At 37.8% G+C, this 26863-nt stretch overlaps 1 protein-coding gene across 1 annotated transcript in view; it reads left to right on the plus strand.

Annotated features, from left to right (window-relative positions):
• The window catches only part of DPH5 (diphthamide biosynthesis 5), a 45890-nt gene extending 19321 nt beyond the window's left edge, over positions 1-26569 (plus strand). Inside the window, exons 5-8 of the mRNA XM_052637757.1 lie at positions 3813-3933; positions 23040-23079; positions 24527-24630; positions 26127-26569. Of these exons, the coding sequence (XP_052493717.1) occupies positions 3813-3933; positions 23040-23079; positions 24527-24630; positions 26127-26350 (489 nt within the window). The 3' untranslated portion in view covers positions 26351-26569. The remainder of the gene's footprint in view (positions 1-3812; positions 3934-23039; positions 23080-24526; positions 24631-26126) is intronic.
• Positions 26570-26863: the final 294 nt, after the last annotated feature.

Raw genomic sequence — 26863 nt, forward strand, 5'->3', positions numbered from 1 at the left:
AAATCATATTAGGTGTGGCTGGAAGGTTTATGCTTTCATTCTGAGAGTTATATAGGTCTTTGTAAACTAATCTGTGAGTGTGACTGCCCTTGAATAGCATGGCTTCAATGGGGAAATCCTCTTTAGACAATTTTCAAATAGACTTTGGGAATAAAGCCTATTGGTAAGTAGGTTGGAGGTTGTGACCATGTGAGGAATATGATGAAATGAACCTTCTCTTGGTAGCTCAGAGTCACCATTATGAGTATGAGTGATAGTTTTTAAGCTCTCCATGTATAAACATCAAGAAAGGTTGAGCTTCTTTAGGCATGTAGAGGTGGGGGACCCTGAACATGCCTCTTGCAGCAGCATTGTTCAAATGAAGAACTTCAGGCTTAGAAAAGTTAGGTGATCTTGTGAAGTCATACAGGTGTTTCAACCGAACAGCTAATTTGTGGCAGAGGACTAGGTGTGATTTTCAGCATTTAGTGCTTTCCAGCTGTATTATGCAGGTCAGGAAGCAACAGTTAGAACTGGACATGGAACAACAGACTGGTTCCAGATAGGAAAAGGAGTACGTCAAGGCTGTATATTGTCACTCTGCTTACTTAATTTCTGTGCAGAGTACATCATGAGAAACGCTGGGCTGGAAGAAGCACAAGCTGGAATCAAGATTGCTGGGAGAAATATCAATAACCTCAGATATGCAGATGACACCACCCTTATGGCAGAAAGTGAAGAGGAAGTAAAAAGCCTCTTGATGAAAGTGAAAGTGGAGAGTGAAAAAGTTGGCTTAAAGCTCAACATTCAGAAAACGAAGATCATGGCATCTGGTCCCATCACTTCATGGGAAATAGATAGGGAAACAGTAGAAACAGTGTCAGACTTTATTTTGGGGAGCTCCAAAATCACTGCAGATGGTGACTGCAGCCATGAAATTAAAAGACTCTTACTCCTTGGAAGGAAAGTTATGACCAACCTAGATAGTATATTCAAAAGCAGAGACATTACTTTGCCAACAAAGGTCTGTCTAGTCAAGGCTATGGTTTTTCCAATGGCCATGTATGGATGTGAGAGTTGGACTGTGAAGAAAGCTGAGTGCCGAAGAATTGATGCTTTTGAACTGTGGTGTTGGAGAAGACTCTTAAGAGTCCCTTGGACTGCAAGGAGATCCAACCAGTCCATTCTGAAGGAGATGAGCCCTGGGATTTCTTAGGAAGGAATGATGCTAAAGCTGAAACTACTGGAGTTGACTCATGGGAAAAGACTCTGATGCTGGGAGGGATTGGGGGCAGGAGGAGAAGGGGACGACCGAGGATGAGATGGCTGGATGGCATCACTGACTCGATGGACGTGAGTCTGAGTGAACTCCGGGATTTGGTGATGGAGAGGGAGACCTGGTGTGCTGCGATTCATGGGGTCGCAAAGAGTCGGACATGACTGAGCGATTGAACTGAACTGAGCTGTATTAAACATTATTTTAGGCACTCTTTAAATTGAATAGTTAAGATCTGTATGTAACGGCTTTAGTATTAGGTTTTACAATATATTAAGTCTTTGAAAAGTCCATTGTGCAATACCTAGATAGGAATTAATATAAGAATATCATTCACAGTTTAAATAACTTTTTACATGTTATTTGGTTCATACCACTCTGTGGGTAGGAAAGGTATGTGTTATCACTGTTCCTATTATAGAGATTAAGACTTGGAAGGAAAGAGTAATGTCACCCAGCTAACAAATTGCAGAACCAAAGCTCAAAACTAGATTTTCTCAACATAAGATTTGGAGTTGGATTCACTTAAGTCAGATGTGCGGCTAGTCAGGAAGCAAGTTGGAATAAAGACGCTTCTTGGTTGTGTGATGGTTGCCGGGGTCCAGCCCCCGTAGATCCAGGGAAATTCAAAGGGTGAACGGCGTAGGCGAGGAAAGATTATTTATTTAGAAATATAAGATTAGATTAGGAAGAAATAGTGTAGTAGGAAAATTTGGTGGAGAAAAGAGACTGAATAACTTGGTTTATGGGGAAAGCCAATAAAATCTCAGGACAAGATATTTGCACCATCTACGTTGGGCCACCAGTGCCCATTTGAATATTGGAGAGCGCCCCACTTTGGACTCTCTCTCTCACGGAACTTAAAAGCTGGGGCAAGTAAGTAGACTTGGCGAGCCTCCTCGCTCCAGATGGGAATTCAGCCAGAAAAGGAGAGGGAAGGAGAGGGAGAAAGAGATCCGGTTGGAGCCAGATTTCCAAGAAACTAGTTCGAGCGACTAGTCCGAGAAACTGGTCCATCCTTTATTGTTCAGAAGGCTTTTTATACTTTTGATTGTACATAGAGATCAATGGGTAATACAAAGTTATGCAGCATCAGCAGCCCTGACTTTTATCGAGATCAGGCTTTCTCTGTGCATACCTAGTTGTATACATAAGTCTTAGGTGATTTACATCATCTTCTGGCCAGAGGGCCATTAACATTTTACAGCCCTTTTTCTGATAAGGGTTTGTCAACCAGAAGACTTATTTGTGTTAACAGTGTTGTTCTTCCCAAAGTCTGGTGCCACTCTCAGAAAGCACTAAATAAAGTTACATTCTTACATAGCAAAGACACAAGAGGAGTGCAGTGATATATAACAAAGAGAAAGTAATTAACCCAAAAGTCTAGTGTTGCTAAGATCAAAACTACTATATTCCTATTCCTATATCCCAATTATATTGATTAATATCTTTCAGGTGCCTAAAAGATAAAGAATATGGAGGCCTGGCAGCAGTCATTGAGTCAACAGTGGAAACCTGTCACCAATATAATTTTTAGCTCTTTATAAAAGGCTCTGTATCTTTAAGATGCTTTAAGCTTTGTGCTTCTCGTGGTTGGGGGACTGTAAGCAATTCACAAGTTGTAAAAAGTCCGGGGGAACCTGTTAGGCAAGTTAGAGAGCCATCAGAGGGGGTTTGAGCTGAAACATTCCTTTCAAATGCAGAAGACTGAAGCCCTAAATTAACTTTTTCCAGAGAGTGTCAGAAGAGTGGAAAAGCACAGCACAATAAGGCAGGCAGACTCTGGTTTTTGGGGGGTAGATGTTCAGGAAAGCCCAGGGGGAACCCCTGAGGCCTGACTCACCTTGCCCATCAGGCGTCTCCGCATGACCTTGTCATGGGTGGGATCTCCCGTGCTGGCTCCTGGCAGATGGTCGTGTGGAGTAGATGGGCCACCGTTGGGGGAAAGGAGGAGATTTGGGAAAAGGCCCTTATCGTTGAACTCTAGAGTTGGGGAATAAATAGTGGGGAAAGTAAGGGCGTAGGTTTTGAGATGTAACCACAGTGAGTATGCAGTGTATGAATTTTACTGAGCTGGCATTGTAGAAAGGAACTCTCCCTCAGACCCAGGTTTGAGTTTCTTTTTACTAACTAGCTGTGTGACCTTAGGCAAGCCAGTTCATCTTTCTGAGCCTTGGTGGACTCCTCCATAAAATGAGGGTAATAGGAACCTTATGAACATTGCTCTGACTGCTCACAAGTCTTTCTTTTTTTTTTTTTTTTGCTTCCTTCTGGGTTCTCTGTATTTCAGTATTTTTAGCAGCTACCTAGCTAAATCATGAACTAGTTATATATGTTCATGTACTGAATATAGAAATACTAGAAGCCTCCTACCAAAAGGTCATCAGAATGATACCAGCTGCTGTGGAGCAAAGGGAATTTTTATTACTTTTATTTGATGACAGAGTTGATCCCCAGTCCATCTCAAGTTTGCGTGTCACTTTTTATTTCAGTTGTTATCGATGAGACAGTAGTTAGTAAATTGTTACATCATTAATTAATGTTTTTATTTTTTCAGTTGTACAAGTTTGGAGAGACAGTGTCTATCGTTTTCTGGACGGACACTTGGAGACCAGAAAGCTTCTTTGATAAAGTGAAGAAGAACAGACAAAATGGCATGCACACATTATGCCTACTAGGTAAGTGCTCTGCAGTTTCTCTAGAGTCACAGTATGGAGTTGTCATATTGTTCTTGTTTTGATTTTGTATGAAGGTAAAACCGTTCTGTGTGATATAGTCTAGCTACTCTGTGCATGGTGTGCCCTCCCCCATATTCTTGTGGAGAAGTGAATTTTCATTCCAAATACACCTTGTCTGTTTCTGTGTATGTAACACAGTTTTTGCTGCTGCCTACTTCTGCCCTATTAGATCCTCTCCAGCATTCCATCTTGTACCCATTTGTTCATTAAGAGCCCGTCCTCATCAATTTACAGCAACTCAGAAGACTTATACTGAACATTTACTCTTACCAAATTCCATGCTATCTTTCTTGAGGTGTCCTTTGAATACTGCAGTCTTGATGCTATCAGAATTACAGAATTATAGATCTGAGAGAGACTCTGGCAGTGGAGGCCCAGAGATATTGCATCATTTCCCCACTATCACCCAGCTTATTGGTTGCAGAATTAGTAGAATCTATAGAGCCTGTAATTCACAGCTCTTTTCACTGTATTATGCTGCTAAATTGTATTTCCTACCTAGTGTGGAAAGAGTTGGGGTTACTGTCTTTGTGTACAAAGATGATGGTACTGATAGAGCTTCAGGAGTTTTAGCTACTGCATTTGCCAGCAGAGATACTGGAATTATAATGATTCACATTCACTGTCAGTTCCTTTTCTACAGTATGTCTTGTAAAAATACTGTAATCAGAGCTTTAATCTGTGGCTGATCAACAGAAGAGAAATAACTGTCATCTTTGATAACTTTGAAGTGACACTTGTACTTGACATCAGAAGACAAAATCTGAATGCTACTCTATACTAGCTAGAGAGTATTTTGAACAGTCCATACCTTTGCCTTCTTTTTTTACCAAATAGTAATAGCCTTTTTCTTGTCTTTTGGAAGTGTTTAGATCAGTATATATGTGTGTGTGTGTGTGTGTATGCACATACACATATATAAAATATACATAAAAATAAATACATTATATTTATTTACTTTGAAGTCTCTAGTCTTTTGTGTCGAAGTCAGATTACTATGTTTGTAAACACTGATTCACACTCTTGTAGGTTGTTTTTTTTTTTTTTTTTTATCATTTGTTGGGAACAAAATGCTCACATATTGGCATCAGTCCCTGGATCATACACTGAATTGCACTGTTTTGATTCTACTGTGTGTGAAGTTATCCAGTAGAAGAATGTCTGCCATGTAGCACAGAATCAGGGCACACAAAGAACCCATAATTTTGACCTCTGTAGTAAGTATAGATATTCAGAACATTAGAAGAGATTCCTATTTGCCAAAGAAATTTAGGCTGTCTCAAGGGGCAGTCCTAAGATGGTGGAGGAATAGGAAGGGGAGACCACTTTCTCCCTCAAAAATTCATCAAAAGAACATTTGAACACCGAGTAAATTCCACAAAACAACTTCTGAATGCTGGCAGAGAACGTCAGGCACCCAGAAAAGCAGTCCATTGTCTTCAAAAGGAGGTAGGAAAAAATATAAAAGATACAAAAGAGAGACAAAAGAGGTAGGGATGGAGAGCCGTCTCAGGAAGGGAGTCTTTAAAAAGAGAGAAGTTTCCAAACACCAAGAAACACTCTCACTGGCGAGTCTGTGGCAAGCCTTGGAACCTCAGAGGTCAACATAACTGGGAGGAAAAATAAATAAATAATTAAAACCCACAGATTACGTGCCCAACGGTAACTCCCAGTGGAGAAACAGCGCAGATGTTCACATCCACCACTAGCAAGTAGGGGATAGGCAGGGAGGCGTGGGCTGCATTGCTTAGGGTAAGGACCAGGCCTGAATGCCCTGAGGGCAGTCTGAGGGAACTAACTTGAGAATAGCAAACCAGACTGTGGTATAGCTATCCTACCAAAAGCCCTAACCTAAGACATCACCAGGCCCGCTCACAGAACAAAGGACTGAGCAGAGCTAGCCAGCTGTGGACTGGCCCATCCTCTGCCAGAGACAGGCAGGCGACAGCAGCCAGAGCCAGAAGGGGGCAATCGCAGCCCCAAAGAGGCACCATCTACCAAACTGCAAGCCGGCTTCGCTGCTAACTAAGGCTTCCTGGGATTCTGGATAGTCGACGTCCGCCAGGAGGGTCGCAGCCAGAGATCAGCTCCCCAGAAGAGAATGCGCATGCCTGAGAAGGTGCGCTGGTTGTACACCCAGAAAACCAAGCAGCAGGGATGGAGGAGGCAATAAGTTGCAGCCTTCAATTGGGGGCAACCACGCTCACCAAGCACCTGGTCACCTGAGTTGCTAGGACCTGGGAAGGGCACAAAACACAGGCCCAACCGAGTCTGCACTGTTGTGGAGTACCCAAATACCTGAACCTGAGTGGCTTAGACCTGGAAAGTGCATACAATCCAGGGCTGGCCTCAGACAGTTTCCAGCAGAGCAACCCAGAGTCTAAGCACTGTAGACTGGGAAAGCACACACGCCGTGAGTGGGGGCAAACCCAGTGTGGCTAAGACACTGCAAGCACATACCAGTGTTATTTGTTTGCAGTGTTCCTCCCTCCCCACATCACGACTGAACAAGTGAGCCTAAAAAAGCACCACCACCCCCTTGCATCAGGGTGGAAATTAGACACTGAAGAGACCAACAAACAGAAGAAGCTAAAACAAACAGAGGGAACCACCTTGGAAGTGACAGGTGCAATAGATTAAAACCCTGTAGTTAGCACCAACTACATAGGAAAGGGCCTATAGATCTTCAGAAGTATAAGCCAGATCAAGGAACTATCTGAAAATGAACTGACCCCACACTGTCCACAACACCAGAGAAAGTCCTAGATATATTTTTACTATTATCATTTTTTTAATTAAAAATTTTAAGTCCTCTATTACTCCTTTAATTTTCATTTTTATAACCTACTATTACTATGCAAAAAAGACTATTTTTTAAAGCAAACTTCATATATTTAATAATTTATGTGACTTTATTTTTTTCTTTAATATTGTATTTTTGAGAATCCAACCTCTACTTTAGATTTTTAATCTTTGCTTTTTGGTATTTGTTAACAATTTTGTACCTTTAAGAACCCAACCTTCAGTATCCATGTTTACTTGGGAGCAAGATTACTGGCTTGACTGCTCTCTCCCCCTTTGGACTCTCCTTTTTCTCCACCAGGTCGCCTTTATCTCCTTCCTCCCCCTTCTCTTCTCTACCCAACTCTGTGAATCTCTTTGTGTGTTCCAGACGGTGGAGAACACTTAGGGAACTGATTACTGGCTGGATCTGTCTCCCTCCTTTTGATTCCCCCTCTTTTCCTCCTGGTCACCTCTGTCTCCTTCCTCCCTCTTCTCTTCTCTGTATAACTCCGTGAACATCTCTGAGTGGTCCGGAATGTGGAGAGCACATAAGGAAGTGATTACTGGCTGGCTTGCTCTCGCCCCTTTTGATTCCCCCTCTTCTCCTCCTGGTCACCTCTATCTCCCTCCTCCCTCTTCTCTTCTTCATGTAACTCTATGAACTTCTCTGGGTGTCCCTCACTGTGGAGAAACTTTTCATCTTTAACCTAGATGTTTTATCATTGGTGCTGTATAGATGGAGAAGTCTTGAGGCTACTGTAAGAATAAGACTGAAAACCAGAGGCAGGAGGCTTAAGTCCAAATCCTGAGGACACCAGAGAACTCCTGACTCCAGGGAACATTAATCGATAGGAGCTCATCAAACGCCTCCATACCTACACTGAAACCAAGCACCACCCAAGGGCCAACAAGTTCCAGAGCAAGACATACCACGCAAATTCTCCAGCAACACAGTAACATAGCGCTGAGGTTCAATATACAGGCTGCCCAAAATCACACCAAACCCACTGACATCTCATAACTCATTACTGGATACTTCATTGCACTCCAGAGAAAAAAAATCCAGCTCCACCCACCAGAACACCAACACAAGCTTCCCTAACCAGGAAACCTTGACAAGCCACCCATCCAACCCCACCCACAGTGAGGAAACTCCACAATAAAGAGAACTCCACAAAATACCAGAATACAGAAAGGCCACCCAAACATAGCAATATAAACAAGATGAAAAGGCAGAGAATACTCAGCAGGTAAAGGAACAGGATAAATGCCAAACAAAAGAGGAAGAGATAGGGAATCTACCTGATAAAGAATTCTGAGATAGAGAATCTACCTGATAAAGAATTCTGAATAATGATAGTAAAAATGATCTAAAATCTTGAAAATAAAATGGAGTTCAGATAAATAGCCTGGAGACAAGGATTGAGAACATGCAAGAAAGGTTTAACAAGGACCTAGAAGAAATAAAAAACAGTCAATCAATAATGAATAATGCAATAAATGAGATCAAAAACACTCTGGAGGGAACCAACAGTAGAATAATGGAGGCAGAAGATAGGATAAGTGAGGTAGAAGATAGAATGGTAGAAATAAATGAAACAGGAAAAAAGAAAAACGAATTAAAACAAATGAGGATCTCAGAGACCTCTGGGACAATGTTAAATGCCCCAACATTTGAATCATAGGAGTCCCAGAAGAAGACAAAAAGACCATGAGAAAATCCTTGAGGAGATAATAGTTGAAAACTTCCCTAAAATGGGGAAGGAAATAAGCACCCAAGTCCAAGAAACCCAGAGAGTCCCAAACAGAATAAACCCAAGGTGAAACACCGCAAGACACATATTAATCAAATTAACAAAGATCAAACACAAAGAACAAATATTAAAAGCAGCAAGGGAAAAACAACAAATAACACACAAAGGAATTCCCATAAGGATAACAGCCGATCTTTCAATAGAAACTCTTCAGGCCAGGAGGGAATGGCAGGACATACTTAAAGTGATGAAAGAAAATAACCTACAGCCCAGATTGCTGTACCCAGCAAGGATCTCATTCAAATACGAAGGAGAAATCAAAAGCTTTACAGACAAGCAAAAGCTGAGAGAATTCAGCACCACCAAACCAGCTCTCCAACAAATGCTAAAGGATCTTCTCTAGACAGGAAACACAGAAAGGATGTATAAACTCAAACCCCAAACAATAAAGGGCAATGGGATCATACTTATCAGTAATTACCTTAAATGTAAATGGTTGAATGCCCCAACCAAAAGACAAAGACTGGCTGAATGGATACAAAAACAAGCCCCCTATATATGTTGTCTACAAGAGACTCACCTCAAAACAATGGACACCTCAATACAGACTGAAAGTGAAGGGCTGGAAAAAGATATTCCACGCAAATAGAGACCAAAAGAAAGCAGGAGTAGCAATACTCATATCGGATTAAATAGACTTTAAAACAAAGGCTGTGAAAAGAAACAAAGAAGGACACTACATGGTGATCAAAGGATCAATCCAAGAAGAAGATATAACAATTATAAATATATATCCACCCAACATAGGAACACTGCAATATGTAAGACAAATGCTAACAAGTATGAAAGGGGAAATTAACAGTAACACAGTAATAGTGGGAGACTTTAATACACCACTCACACCTATGGATAGATCAACTAAACAGAAAATTAACAAGGGAACACAAACTTTAAATGATACAATAGACTAGTTAGACCTAGTTGATATCTATAGGACATTTCATCCCAAAACAAAGAATTTCATCTTTTCCTCAAGTGCACACAGAACCTTCTCCAGGATAGATCACATCTTTGCCCATAAATCTAGCCTTAGTAAATTCAAAAATACTGAACTCATTCCAAGCATCTTTTCTGACCACAATGCAGTAAGATTAGATCTCAATTACAGGAGAAAAACTTAAAAATTCCAACATATGGAGGCTGAACAACACACTGCTGAATAACCAATGAATCACAGAAGAAATCAAAAAAGAAATCAAAATATGCATAGAAATGAATGAAAATGAAAACACAACAACCAAAACCTGTGGGACACTGTAAAAGCAGTGCTAAGGCAAAGGTTCATAGCAATACAGGCATAACTCAAGAAACAAGAAAAAAATCAAATAACCTAACTCTACACCTAAAGCAATTAGAAAAGGAAGAAATGAAGAACCCCAGGGTTAGTAGAAGGAAAGAAATCTTTAAAAATTAGGGCAGAAATAAATGCAAAAGAAACAAAAGAGACCATAGCAAAAATCAGCAAAGCAAAAAGCTGGTTCTTTGAGGAGATAAATAAAATTGACAAACCATTAGCTAGATCATCAAAAAACAAAGGGAGAAAAATCAAATCAATAAAATTAGAAACAAAAATGGAGAGATCACAACAGACAGCACAGAAATACAAAGGATCATAAGAGACTACTTTCAGCAACTATATGCCAATAAAATGGACAACTTGGAAGAAATGGACAAATTCTTAGAAAAGTACAACTTTGCAAAACTGAACCAGAAAGAAATAGAAAATCTTAACAGACCCATCACAAGCACAGAAATTGAAACTGTAATCAGAAATCTTCCAGCAAACAAAAGCCCAGGTCCAGACGGCTTCACAGCTGAATTCTACCAAAAATTTCGAGAAGAGCTAACACCTGTCCTACTCAAATTCTTCGAGAAAATTGCAGAGGAAGGTAAACTTCCAAACTTATTCTATGAGGCCACCATCACCCTAATACCAAAACCTGACAAAGATGCCACAAAAAAGAAAACTACAGGCCAATATTACTGATGAACATAGATGCAAAAATCCTTAACAAAATTCTAGCAAACAGACTCCAACAACATATTAAAAGGATCATACATACCAAGTGGGCTTTATCCCAGGGATGCAAGGATTCTTCAGTATCCACAAATCAATCAATGTAATATACCACATTAACAAATTGAAAAATAAAAACCATATGATTATCTCAATAGATGCAGAGAAAGCCTTTGACAAAATTCAACATCCATTTATGATGAAAACCCTCCAGAAAGCAGGAAGAGAAGGAACATACCTCAACATAATAAAAGCTATATATGACAAACCCTCAGCACACATTATCCTCAATGGTGAAAAATTGAAAGCATTTCCCCTAAAGTCAGGAACAGGACAAGGGTGCCCACTCTCACCACTGCTATTCAACATAGTTTTGGAAGTTTTAGCCACAGCAATCAAAGAAGAAAAAGAAATAAAAAGAATCCAGATTGGAAAAGAAGAAGTAAAACTCTCACTGCAGATGACATGATCCTCTACATAGAAAACCCTAAAGACTCCACCAGAAAATTACTAGAGCTAATCAATGAATATAGTAAAGTTGCAGGATATAAAATCAACACACAGAAATCCCTTGCATTCCTATTCACTAATAATGAGAAAATAGAAAGAGAAATTAAAGAAACAATTCCATTCACCATTGCAATAAAAAGAATAAAATACTTAGGAATATATCTACGTAAAGAAACAAAAATCTATATATAGAAAACTATAAAACACTGATGAAAGAAATCAAAGAGGACACTAATAGATGGAGAAATATACCGTGTTCGTGGATCAAAAGAATCAATGTAGTGAAAATGAGTATACTACCCAAAGCAATCTGTAGATTCAGTGCAATCCCTATCATGCTACCAATGGTATTTTTCACAGAGCTAAAACAAATAATTTCACAATTTGTATGGAAATACAAAAAACCTCAAATATCCAAAGCAATCTTGAGAAAGAAGAATGGAACTGGAGGAATCAACCTGCCTGACTTCAGGCTCTACTACAAAGCCACAGTCATCAAGACAGTATGGTACTGGCACAAAGACAGAAATATAGATCAGTGGAACGAAATAGAAAGCCCAGAGATAAATCCACGCACCTATGGACACCTTATCTTGTATATAAGAATATACAATGGAGAAAAGACAACCTCTAACAAGTGGTGCTGGGAAAACCGGACAACCACTTGTAAAAGAATGAAACTAGAACACTTTCTAACACCATACACAAAAATAAACTCAAAATGGATTAAAGATCTAAACGTAAGACCAGAAACTATAAAACTCCTAGAGGAGAACATAGGCAAAACACTCTCCAACATAAATCACAACAGGATCCTCTATGACCCACCTCCCAGAATATTGGAAATAAAAGCAAAAATAAACAAATAGGACCTAATTAAAATTAAAAGCTGTGCACAACAAAGGAAACTATAAGCAAGGTGGAAAGACAGCCTTCAGAATGGGAGAAAATAATTACAAATGAAGCAACTGACAAAGAATTAACCTCAAAAATATGCAAGCAACTCCTGCAGCTCAATTCCAGGAAAATAAATGACCCAATCAAAAGATGGACCAAAAACTAAACAGACATTTCTCCAAAGAAGACATACAGATGACTAACAAACACATGAAAAGATGCTCAACATCATTCATTATCAGAGAAATGCAAATCAAGACCACAATGAGGTACCATTTCACACCAGTCAGAATGGCTGCTATCCAAAAGTCTACAAGCAATACATTCTGGAGAGGGTGTGGAGGAAAGGGAACCTCTTACACTGTTGGTGGGAATGCAAACTAGTAGAGCCACTATGGAGAACAGTGTGGAGATTCCTTTAAAAACTGGAAATAGAACTGTCATATGACCCAACAATCCCACTGCTGGGCATACACACTGAGGAAACCAAAATTGAAAGAGACACAGGTACCCCAATGTCCATTGTAGCACTGTTTTTAATAGCCAGGACATGGAAGCAACCTAGATGTCCATCAGCAGATGAATGGAGAAGAAAGCTGTGGTACATATACACAATGGAGTATTACTCAGCCATTAAAAAGAATACATTTGGGGAGGAGGAGCATAAAGATGGCGGAGGAATAGGACGGGAAGACCACTTTCTCCCTCACAAATTCCTCAAAAGAACATTTCAACACTGAGCAAACTCCACAAAACAACTTCTGTAGGCTGGCAGAGGACATCAGGCAACCAGAAAAGCAGACCGTTGTCTTCAAAAACAGATTTTTAATCTTTGCTCTTAGGTTTTTGTTGTCAATTCTGTACATTTAAAAACCCAATCTTCACTACCCAAGTTTACCTGAGAGCGAGATTACTGGCTTGACCACTCCCTTCTCCTTTGGACTCTCCTTTTTCTCCACCAGGTGGCCTCTGTCTCTTTTCTCTCCCATCTCTTCTCTATCCAACTCTGTGAATCTCTGTGTGTTCCAGACGGTGGAGAACACCTAAGGAACTGGTTACTGGCAGGATTTGTCTCTCTCCTTCTCATTCCTCTCTCTTATCCTCCTGGTCACCTCTGTCTACTTCCTCCCTCTCCTCTTCCCCGTATAACTCCGTAAATACCTCTGAGCGGTCCAGACTATAGAGCGCACATAAGGAAGTGACTACTGGCTAGCTTGCTCTCTCCTCTTTTGATCTCACTGCATCTCATTCCAGTTACCTCTAACTACCCCCTCCATCTTCTCTTCTCCTTGTAACTCAGTGAACCTCTCTGAGTGTCCCTCAATGTGGAGAAACTTTTCATCTTTAACCTAGATGTTTTATCATCGGTGCTGTATAGATGGAGAAGTCTAGAGGCTACTGTAAAAATAAAACTGAAGACCAGAAGCAGGAGGCTTAAATCCAAAGCCTGAAAACATTAGAGAACTATAGAATCCAGGGAACATTAAGCAATAGGAGCTCATCAAATGCCTCCATACCTACACTGAAACCAAGCTCCACCCAAGGGCCAACAAGTTCCAAAACAAGACATACCACTCAAATTCTCCAGCAACACAGGAACACTCCCCTGAGCTTCAATATACAGGCAGCTCAAAATTATTCCAAAACCTTTGATGTCTCATAACCCATTACTGGTCACTCCACTGCACTCCAGAGAGAAGAAACCCAGATCCACCCACCAGAACTCCAACACAAGCCTCCCTAACCAGGAAACCTTGACAAGCCACTGATAGAACCCCACCCACAGTGAGGAAGCTCCATAATAAAGAGAACTCCACAAATTACCAGAATATAAAAAGGCCACCCCAAACGCAGCAATATAACCAAGATGAAGAGACAGAGGAATACTCAGCAGGTAAAGGAACAGGAGAGTTGCCCACCAAACCAAACAAAAGAGGAAGAAGTAGGGAATCTACCTGAGAAGGAATTCCGAATATTGATAGTGAAAATGATCCAAAATCTTGAAATCAAAATGGAATCACAGATAAATAGCCTAGAGACAAGGATTGAGAAGATGCAAGAAAGGTTTAACAAGGACCTAGAAGAAATTAAAAAGAGTCAAAATATAATGAATAACGCAATAAATGAGATCAGAAACACTCTGGAGGCAACAAATAGTAGAATAATGGAGGCAGAAGATAGGATTAGTGAAATAGAAGATAGAATGGTAGAAATAAATGAATCAGAGAGGAAACAAGAAAAACGAATTAAAAGAAGCGAGGACAATCTCAGAGACCTCCAGGACAATATGAAACGCTCCAACATTCGAATTATAGGAGTCCCAGAAGAAGAAGATAGAAAGAAAGATCATGAGAAAATCCTTGAGGAGATAATAGTTGAAAACTTCCCTAAAATGGGGAAGGAAATAATCACCCAAGTCCAAGAAACACAGAGAGTTCCAAATAGGATAAACCCAAGGCGAAACACCCCAAGACACATATTAATTAAATTAACAAAGATCAAACACAAAGAACAAATATTAAAAGCAGCAAGGGAAAAACAACAAATAACACACAAGGGGATTCCCATAAGGATAACAGCTGATCTTTCAATAGAAACTCTTCAGGCCAGGAGGGAATGGCAAGACATACTTAAAGTGATGAAAGGCAATAACGTACAGCCCAGATTACTGTACCCAGCAAGGATCTCATTCAAATACGAAGGAGAAATCAAAAGCTTTACAGACAAGCAAAAGCTGAGAGAATTCAGCACCACCAAACCAGCTCTCCAACAAATTCTAAAGGATATTCTCTAGACAGGAAACACGAAAGGGGTGTATAAACCCAAACCCAAAACAATAAAGTAAATGGTAACTGGATCATACTTATCAATAATTACCTTAAACGTAAATGGGTTGAACGCCCCAACCAAAAGGCAAAGACTGGCCGAATGGATACAAAAACAAGACCCCTCTATATGCTGCTTACAAGAGACCCACCTCAAAACAAGGGACACATACAGACTGAAAGTGAAGGGCTGGAAAAAGATATACCACGCTAATAGAGACCAAAAGAAAGCAGGAGTGGCAATACTCATATCTGATAAAATAGACTTTAAAACAAAGGCTGTGAAAAGAGACAAAGAAGGCCACTACATAATGATCAAAGGATCAATCCAAGAAGAAGATATAACAATTATAAATATATATGCACCCAATATAGGAGCACCGCAATATGTAAGACAAATGCTAACAAGTATGAAAGGGGAAATCAACAATAACACAATAATAGTGGGAGACTTTAATACCCCACTCACACCTATGGACAGATCAACTAAACAGAAAATTAACAAAGAAACGCAAACTTTAAATGATACATTAGATCAATTAGACCTAATTGATATCTATAGGACATTTCACCCCAAAACAATGAATTTCACCTTTTTTTCAAGTGCTCATGGAACCTTCTCCAGGATAGATCACATCCTGGGCCATAAATCTAAACTTGATAAATTCAAAAAAATCGAAATCATTCCAAGCATCTTTTCTGACCATAATGCATTAAGATTAGATCTCAATTACAGGAGAAAAACTACTAAAAATTCCAACATATGGAGGTTGAACAACACACTTCTGAATAACCAACAAATCATAGAAGAAATCAAAATATGCATCGAAACTAATGAAAATGAAAACACAACAACCCAAAACCTGTGGGACACTATAAAAGCAGTGCTAAGAGGAAAGTTCATAGCAATACAGGCATACCTCAAGAAACAAGAAAAAAGTCAAATAAATAACCTAACTCTACAACTAAAGCAACTAGAAAAGGAAGAATTGGAGAACCCCAGAGTCAGTAGAAGGCAAGAAATCTTAAAAATTAGGGCAGAAATAAATGCTAAAGAAACAAAAGAGACCATAGCAAAAATCAACAAGGCCAAAAGCTGGTTCTTTGAAAGGATAAATAAAATTGACAGACCACTAGCCAGACTCATCAAGAAGCAAAGAGAGAAAAATCAAATCAATAAAATTAGAAACGAAAATGGAGAGATCACAACAGACAACACAGAAATACAAAGGATCATAAGAGACTACTATCAGCAGTTGTATGCCAATAAAATGGACAACGTGGAAGAAATGGACAAATTCTTAGAAAAGTACAATTTTCCAAAACTGAACCAGGAAGAAATAGAAAATCTTAACAGACCCATCACAAGCACGGAAATTGAAACTGTAATCAGAAATCTTCCAGCAAACAAAAGCCCAGGTCCAGACGGCTTCACAGCTGAATTCTACCAAAAATTTCGAGAAGAGCTAACACCTATCCTACTCAAACTCTTCCAGAAAATTGCGGAGGAAGGTAAACTTCCAAACTCATTCTATGAGGCCACCATCACCCTAATACCAAAACCTGACAAAGATGTCACAAAAAAAGAAAACTACAGGCCAATATCACTGATGAACATAGATGCAAAAATCCTCAACAAAATTCTAGCAATCAGAATCCAACAACACATTAAAAAGATCATACACCATGACCAAGTGGGCTTTATCCCAGGGATGCAAGGATTCTTCAATATCCGCAAATCAATCAATGTAATTCACCACATTAACAAGTTGAAAAATAAAAACCATATGATTATCTCAATAGATGCAGAGAAGGCCTTTGACAAAATTCAACATCTGTTTATGATAAAAACTCTCCAGAAAGCAGGAATAGAAGGAACATACCTCAACATAATAAAAGCTATATATGACAAACCCACAGCAAACATTATCCTCAATGGTGAAAAATTGAAAGCATTTCCCCTAAAGTCAGGAACAAGACAAGGGTGTCCACTTTCACTGCTACTATTCAACATAGTTCTGGAAGTTTTGGCCACAGCAGTCAGAGCAGAAAAAGAAATAAAAGGAATCCAAATTGGAAAAGAAGTAAAACTCTCACTGTTTGCAGATGACATGATCCTCTACATGGAAAACCCTAAAGACTCCACCAGAAAATTACTAGAGCTCATCAATGAATATAGTAAATTTGCAGGATATAAAATCAACACACAGAAATCCCTTGCATTCCTATACACTAATAATGAGAAAGTAGAAAAAGAAATTAAGGAAACAATTCCATTCACCATTGCAACGAAAAGAATAAAATACTTAGGAATATATCTACCCAAAGAAACTAAAGACCTATATATAGAAAACTATAAAACACTGATGAAAGAAATCAAAGAGGACACTAATAGATGGAGAAATATACCATGTTCATGGATTGGAAGAATCAATATAGTGAAAATGAGTATACTACCCAAAGCAATTTACAAATTCAATGCAATCCCTATCAAGCTACCAGCCATATTTTTCACAGAACTAGAACAAATAATTTCAAGATTTGTATGGAAATACAAAAAACCTCGAATTGCCAAAGCAATCTTGAGAAAGAAGAATGGAACTGGAGGAATCAACTTGCCTGACTTCAGGCTCTACTACAAAGCCACAGTCATCAAAACAGTATGGTACTGGCACAAAGACAGACATATAGATCAATGGAACAAAATAGAAAGCCCAGAGATAAATCCACACACATATGGACACCTTATCTTTGACAAAGGAGGCAAGAATATACAATGGAGTAAAGACAATCTCTTTAACAAGTGGTGCTGGGAAAACTGGTCAACCACTTGTAAAAGAATGAAACTAGATCACTTTCTAACACCGCACACAAAAAAAACGCAAAATGGATTAAAGATCTAAATGTAAGACCAGAAACTATAAAACTCCTAGAGGAGAACATAGGCAAAACACTCTCAGACATAAATCACAGCAGGATCCTCTATGATCCACCTCCCAGAATTCTGGAAATAAAAGCAAAAATAAACAAATGGGATCTAATTAAAATTAAAAGCTTCTGCACAACAAAGGAAAATATAAGCAAGGTGAAAAGACAGCCTTCTGAATGGGAGAAAATAATAGCAAATGAAGCAACTGACAAACAACTAATCTCAAAAATATACAAGCAACTTATGCAGCTCAATTCCAGAAAAATAAACGACCCAATCAAAAAATGGGCCAAAGAACTAAATAGACATTTCTCCAAAGAAGACATACGGATGGCTAACAAACACATGAAAAGATGCTCAACTTCACTCATTATCAGAGAAATGCAAATCAAAACCACAATGAGGTACCACTTCACACCAGTCAGAATGTCTGCGATCCAAAAATCTGCAAGCAATAAATGCTGGAGAGGGTGTGGAGAAAAGGGAACCCTCCTACACTGTTGGTGGGAATGCAAACTAGTACAGCCACTATGGAGAACAGTGTGGAGATTCCTTAAAAAATTGCAAATGGAACTCCCTTATGACCCAGCAATCCCACTGCTGGGCATACACACCGAGGAAACCAGAATTGAAAGAGACACATGTACCCCAATGTTCATCGCAGCACTGTTTATAATAGCCAGGACATGGAAACAACCTAGATGTCCATCAGCAGATGAATGGATAAGAAAGCTGTGGTACATATACACAATGGAGTATTACTCAGCCGTTAAAAAGAATTCATTTGAATCAGTTCTGATGAGATGGATGAAACTGGAGCCGATTATACAGAGTGAAGTAAGCCAGAAAGAAAAACACCAATACAGTATACTAACACATATATCTGGAATTTAGAAAGATGGCAATGACGACCCTGTATGCAAGACAGGAAAAAAGACACAGCTGTGTATAACGGACTTTTGGACTCAGAGGGAGAGGGTGAGGGTGGGATAATTTGGGAGAATGGCATTCTATCATGTATACTATCATGTAAGAATTGAATCGCTAGTCTATGTCTGATGCAGGATACAGCATGCTTGGGGCTGGTGCATGGGGATGACCCACAGAGATGTTATGGGGAGGGAGGTGGGAGGGGGGTTCATGTTTGGGAACACATGTAAGAATTAAAGATTTTAAAATTTAAAAAAAAAAAAAAAAGAATACATTTGAATCAGTTCTAATGAGGTGGATGAAACTGGAGACTATTATACAGAGTGAAGTAAGCCAGAATGAAAAACACCAATACAGTATACTAATGCATATATATGGAATTTAGAAAGATGGTAATGATAACCCTGTATGCGAAACAACAAAAGAGACACAGATGTGTAGAATAGTCTTTTGGACTCTGTGGGAGAGGGCGAGGGTGGGATGATTTGGGAGAATGGCATTGAAACATGTATATTATCATATGTGAAATGAATTGCCAATCCAGGTTCGATGCATGATACAGGGTGCTCGGGCCTGGTGCACTGGGATGACCCAGAGAGATGGGATGAGGAGGGAGGTGGGAGGGGGGTTCAGGATGGGGAACACATGTACAATCGTGGCAGATTCATGTCAATGTATGGCAAAACCAGTATGATATTGTAAAGTAAAAAAAAAATAAAAATAAAAAGTCGTTTAGGTTGTCTCATATACAAAGTTCTCTATTATTCAGTAATATATAATTTGTACATTATCAGAACCCCAATCAATATATCTCTTTTAAAAGAGAAGACTGTAGAAAAGTTTTACTAATGGTTAGCATTTCTTATAGGGTAGAATTTGGAAATTATGTAGAGCAAAGGTTAGCAAACTACCTCTGCTGGATCAGATCTAGGCTACCACCTGTTTCATAAAGTTTAATTGGAACACAGCAACGCTACTTCATTTATGTATAATCTATGTCTATTTCATGCTACAATGGCAGCAATAAGTAGTTTTGGCAGAGACCTTGTGGCGTTCAGAACCTAAAATATTTACTTCCTCGTTCTTTACAGAAACGTTTACTAACTCCTGATCTAAAGTAAAATTCTGCCTAATTTAATGTACACCCTGTATTCCCCAGTGATTTTCTTTCCCATTACCTTGTGTAACTTCTTGTCTTATCATTCATCTGAATTGTTTTATTAACTCGTTGGTTTTCTTCTTCATAAGAGCAGGGACTTTGTCTTACTGATTCCTCTCTTTCTAATGTCTAGAAGTGTAAGACAGTGTAGCTGTCCAACAGATATGTAATAGAAGATAATTGGTTGACTTTTTCTTTTAGTTTCAGACTTGATCTTATTACCCATTGGCACAGAAAATCTTTAATTCTTGCTAGTTCATTCAGTTCCAGCTAGATTACATTCCTTTTTTACTCCAGTAAGAGTGACACCTAATTAATTCTAGATCTAGTTCAGGCCATGCATGCTTCTCTGGTATTTTTTTTGGCTTATGCCTGAATCCCACAATTTACTGGTATGATAATGCTTTCTTATTTTAGTTAATTATCAGTGTAATTTAGTAATTCATTATTAGCTAATTAGCTTTATAGTTTTGTGTTTGGATTTTCCATGTGGAAAGATACTAGTCTCCCTCTTTAGTACTTCTTATTGGCAGAACTTATTTTGTGGTTCTTCTTAATTCACGTGGAATATGCCATTAAAGGTATCCATCATGTTATCTTATACTTAGAGCCAATTAAGGCCAGCACTATGTAGAAAGTCAAAGGAGAATGATGCAAGAGGTACAGGCATTTAAAAAAGCTTGGCAGAGGTAGAAATATATGCAACTGAGGGATGAAAAATAGGGATTCATTGGAGCTCAGATATGAAGTGTGTGTGTGTGTGTGTGTTTAAACAACAGAACTGAGAAGTTTTTAAAACAGAATGGGGATAAAAGTAGTCTTAATAGGTAAGCTACCTGTGATAACATCTTCATGTATCACGAAAAAAAATGGAGGAAAGGGGGAAAAATTGGAATTATCTTTTGGAAGCTTTGAAAGGGCAGTTAGAAATTCAGCTCACAGTATTTATTAAGTATTTATGCCCACTGTGGAGTTAGGTTCTTCTGGAATACCAAGGAAGTATTAGACCTGGGTCCTGCTCTCAGGATTTTGAAATCTAGTTGGAACTAATGTGCTGTGTACCTGAAAGTTGAGAGAACAGTTAAGTTCTATTGTATGTAGAGGCAGGAAGGACAAGCCAGAACTTTGGCTCTTGAACTTTCTCTAAGAGCTGCTGCCTCTTTTCTTGGCTTTCCTGGGAAAAGACAAACAAGGTTAAACAATATATCTTCCTTGCTCCATTAACAAAAACAGGAACAAGGTGTGAAGTATAAGATATCATGATTCTGACTTCGCAAACCATAGAACTCATGATTTAATCACCTGGAGTTCTCATTATTTTTAATTAGTATGTATTTATTGAATGCCTGCTCTTATGGGCCATACCCTGTAAGGATTAGTGAGAATATGTCATGGTAAGACATATTAATGTCTTACCATATAATATGTCATAGAGAATTTAAAATTTACTTGGAAAGGCAAGAATAATATATATGATGTAAGTGGAGAGTAACAAAATATAGCATTAATTGTATGGCTATCTCAAAGGACAAAGAGCCTTTGGGAGGAAGTCTGTGAAGGCTTTCTGAAGGAGTTGGGACTTTTACTCTACTTAAGAGGTAGATAGTTTAAGTTGAGCTGTCATAGTAGAGCCACATGAACAAATTTATTCAGTAGAATTTATGGTGTATCTGCCAAGTACTTTACATTATGCTAGGTGCTGGTACTAAAATGAATAGGAGAAGCTTACATTCTAGAAAGTAGAAAGGAATAAATATGGCCTGTGTAGGTACAAGGTAAGATGAGTCTGGCTTGAATTTATTCACTAATACAGACTTACATTAGTGAAGAAGCATTTGCCCATAAAAATTGTCCCCAGCTCTCTTCATTTTTAAAATAAAATTCTATAGAACATATCATTTAAAAAGTGAAGAAGTGTAAAATATTAAAAACTTAACTGTCACAAATAACATTTCAGAAGCTCAAGGTGAATGTATTAATGTTTACTTTTTAAAAATGATTACAACTATTAGGTAAAGGAGATCTAAGTTGATGTTTATAACATTAATTATATTGCAGGCCATATTTCAATAACAGGTATACATATTTCCTATATGTGCCATACAGTGAAAATGCCTAAATAATGAATTTCAAACCTGAAAAATATATTCATTGCTGGTTCTAAGAACATTTAGAAATATATGTAAGGGATTATCTCTAGAGCATTTTCCAAGCAAATACTTAGTATCCTTTGTAAGAAAAACTTTTGTAATCACTTGAGAAAATTTATAATCATTTGAGAAAGTTGTCAGAGTCTATCAAAAAGACCACTCAGTTAACACTGTATTTACTTTTGCAGAAACAAACTTTGGCCGAACCATTTGTTTTTAGCATGTAGAACAGGAAGCAGCTGTTGCTCTTGCTGTTGTGTACTGAGTTCCTGTGAGGATGTAGAGTGATTCTGCCTTTTTACCTTCTACCAGATTGTTTAGCTGAGCATCAGTGATTACAAAGCATAAAGAATCAAATCTTTGTGATGCTTGCATCATCAAGCTTTATGAGAGCAAGGGCTATATGTGTTTTGGCTGTTGTGGCTACTGGTCCATGCTTGGGAAATCCCCATTAAAGTATGAATATTTGCTATTAAAATGTTTCATAAGTTACTGGCATGTCTTACCATTCACACAAAAGTGAAAGTCTCTTCAATATGTTGTAAGAATTTTCTTTTATTTACATTACATGCATTTAAGCTTATATTCTAGTGCCTGAAAAATAGGCAAGAATAGGAACATGTTAACAAGAACTTTCCAGTTGGGTCTGTGCAGTTACCAGCTAATAGAAATGAACACAAAGATTTTGATTAGCTGTCAGATAGTGTATATGCCAATATTTATCCAACTCTTTCCTGTCTTCTTTTCCAAGAGGAAATTCAGTCTGTTCAGGATGGTCTCAGGGCCAACCTCATGTTTGTTTTCTAACTAATGATCTTTATACAACCACAAGCTTCCATTCTTCTTTATATTTCCTTAAAAATGTGGCCAGATACAAGTGTGAGGGAAGATTGTCACAAACTCTCAAATTAGCAGTTTAGAGACTTGAGAATAATATTTACCAAAAATTTAGGTGTTTCAGCTGAAGTTTACATGTAGGATTTTGGGTAAAGTACTTAATTAAAAGAGAACTATTTTTTTGCTTCCTATAGACATCAAAGTAAAGGAGCAGTCTTTGGAAAATCTAATCAAGTAAGTTCATATTCTGAGAATGTGTAATTCTATTTTAATTCCATGGACTATAAGTTCTACTTAAATGACATAAGTTCTAAAGATTGTTGAAAATCAGTTTTCAGTAACAGTGCAAAATTTAACACTTGCAATCTTATGAAATGTTAAGCAGTATGATAGAATGGAAATAGCAGTAAATTTCATGGGTTCAGTATTGAGAACAGTGGTTGGCACCTAATAGGCACTCAGTAAATATATGTGGAATGAGTTAATTGAGAATCAGAAGACATGGGTTTGAGTCATGAGTCAGACTCTGGTTATGTGCTCTTGGGAAAGGTACTTCCATTTCTGAGCCGTATTGTCTTCAATTGTATATTGGGGGAAATAACCCCTTTTTACTTACAGATGCAGTGTCCCATACAGTAGCTGCTACCCACATATAACTAATGAGAGCTTTAAATACATATGACTAATGTAACTGAGGAATGGAATTTATAATTTAGTTTTAATTAATTTAAAACTAATACTCAACTAAGTAACTAGATAGCATTTAAGTATATTTAGAACAATTCAATATGTAAATCTACTTTTACAACCATGAATTTTATGAAATTTTATGATCTGAATACAGATCAAGTATTTCCAGTGAAAATTTAACATTTGAATTAAGATGTGCTAAAATATAGAATACATTTCAGATTTCAAAGACTTAGTACAAAAATGATGTATAATAATTTGTATAGGAATAAATGTTGAAATATAACATTCTGGATATATTAGGCTAAATAAATACATTATTAAAATTAATTTTGTCTCTTTTTTTTACTTTTGTTATTGTGGATACTATTGAAAATTTTAAACTATATTGGTGGCTTGCATTATATTTCTCTTAGGCCTGAGTTACAGAATTGTTTTGAGAGTCAACAAAATAATTTATATGAATTTTTTTGTAAACTGCAAAAGCAATATTTTGACCATTGAGCACATTTGATAGGCTTTTGAGGCACATGGAAGTAAACATATCTTAGCCTCTAAGACTTTGAGATATTTATTGCTGTAGTTTACTTTTCTTAGAGGAAGATATAAAAAGAGGAATTTGTGGTTTAAACATGGTAATAAATATGAACCCTATAAAATCTGATTATAGAACAAACTCCTACTTATTTTGAATTATTTTTGCCTAAAGTACCACTTTGAATAAGAGTAACTTTGACATAAACATTTATCTTTAAGTTGTTGGACTTATTTCTGCCAACATTTCAGTGAGATGAGAGAGCATTTGAAATAGAACAATGAAGAAAGCTTAAGAAACTAAAGGTAAATGATATACTTAAAGTGAGTAACAAGTGGCAGCTTCAAACAGAACATAGAATGTGGTAATTGAGTATACCTGGGGGAATAATTACATTAAAAATGTATTATGTAATTTCATGGCTAAGAATAGTGGCATCTACTTTTACACTTACAGGGGAAGAAAGATCTATGAACCTCCTCGGTATATGAGTGTCAACCAAGCAGCCCAGCAACTTCTGGAGATTGTTCAGAATCAGCGAATACGAGGAGAAGAACCAGGTACTCAGGAATCTTAAAAGGGCTCTCATATTCCCCTCATGCTGCATTGAGATGAGTATGTAACATCTGAAACACACACATGCATTACCAACACCACTAAAGTGAGAGTCGGTGTGTTTGCATTCATTTTTTCCTTATCATTGGTTTCATCTTTCCCTCAATCTCATAGGCTGAAAGTTCTACTGAAAGAAAAGTAATGGATTTCTTTCTAGTAATATTAATATCATTCTAGAAAGTAAGGATTTTTTTTTTTTTTACAAATTAACTATAAATCAGATTTTATGTAAATAGCTTAGTATAAATATTTTGGTGAAATACAGAACCTCCATTTTAGCCCAAGTCTATAGTGAGCTCTATCCTGTGAAAGTATGCTTATTCTTTTTCTCATTTTCAACACTGAGACCAGGTATAGTTGTTTTTTCAGGATAAAGACAAGAGAATTTACCCTTGCATTCTTAATATCTAGACACAGTAGATGTGCTTTATAATAAAATGTTCATTGTCGATAGATTTTTATTGAGAGGTTCTTAAATAAATCTGTCATTATATTCTGTTACAAGGTGCTGGCTGGCTTTGAACACATATTCTTGATAGAAAAGATACACAAAGAGATTCTTTAATAACCATTGGCCTCAGTAGGCCTTGTTAAAATCATGAAATAAATAACCTGCAGGGGTGCTCTATACCCATACCTTTGTACAGAGTTCCTTACATTCCTGCTTGTCCTTGGAGAAATCATTTGTCCCATTTTGGTCATTTTTCAATCACGACAGCTTTTCCAACTAAAGAAAATCACAAGAGGGTCTGCTAAAGAGCAGACACACTGGAATGAATAATGAAGTTCACTAATGTATGTTATTTCGAACTTAAAAGCATAAGTAATGTCACAGTGTCTATTATTTCTTCAGGGCTGTGTAGTTTACTAAGTACTTTCATATCTATTGTTTTAGTCCTTAAACCACCATTTATGAAGGATAGTTTTCCCATAAAAAAGAAGAAACTGAAAGTTTGTCATATAGCTGAGTGGTCAAGCACAGACTCAAATCTATGTATTTATCTCATAATCTTCTGGTTTTTCCAGTATATCTTGGTCAATGTGAAGATATCTCAAACATTTTATTTATAGTATAAGCATGTAATAAAGACTGTCCACTAAGAACCTAGTTAAAGACAAATGCTATGTGATAGAGTATGGATACAGGTAATTATTCATCAAGTCCTAAAATTTTAAACTAAAGTAAGTCTTTGGAATTCTGAAATGGTAGTTAGGAAGCACTACTTTACTTTAAATGTTAGGTAGTGCAAATAATTTAGAAAAGCCTTAGATAAATCAGCAGATAGTATGTCTATAATGAGTGACTAAAGGAGATTTAATATATTTGCAACTTATTTGGGACTTCTTTAAATGTATTTTTGGTATTAGTGTTAGTTTGAGTGGATTCAGGATAATGCATTTACTGAATTGAATGGTGGCATCTTTGTTTTTCTTTGAATAGCAGTCACCGAGGAGACACTCTGTGTTGGCTTAGCCAGGGTTGGAGCTGAGGACCAGAAAATTGCAGCAGGCACTTTGCAGCAAATGTCTACTGTGGACTTGGGAGGACCATTGCATTCCTTGATTATCACTGGAGGCAGCTTGCATCCACTGGAGATGGAGATGCTAAGTCTGTTTACCATACCAGAAAATAGCTCAGAATCCCAAAGCATTGGTGGACTCTGAATACAGGCATTTTCTATTGCAAGATGTTAATTCCAGTCATATATACACATACATGTATTTGTATAACAAACAGGTCTTTTGGTTTACCTGATAAGTGTAAATTGAGTGACCAAGAAGAAAGATATTCCAACAGTGCTTGGTTTCCTGTGTCAATGAGTTTTTACCCTGTGATATCATCAGTTGTTGCTGATATTTTGGCAGTTTTTCAGGATGAACATAAGTGGAACAGACCAAACTAGAGAACTTACAGCTAGATAGCCATAGACAGAATCATTTAAAAGCAATGTCTGTTTATGAAACCAGTTTATACAAGATAGAACTTTCTTCTCTCTTAAAAAGTCTGATGTCCTGACTGCGAGATACATTGTCCTGACAGCGTGTGGTATTAATGCATATAAACAGAGATGAGACAGCACATGGTATTAATGCATATAAACAGAGATGAGAAGAATATGTTACCAGCCAACAGTCCCACTTACTTAGGGCTCAACTGAGCACATGCCACAGCATGAC

The sequence above is a fragment of the Budorcas taxicolor genome, chromosome 3, assembly GCF_023091745.1.
Source record: "Budorcas taxicolor isolate Tak-1 chromosome 3, Takin1.1, whole genome shotgun sequence".
Lineage (NCBI taxonomy): Eukaryota > Metazoa > Chordata > Mammalia > Artiodactyla > Bovidae > Budorcas > Budorcas taxicolor.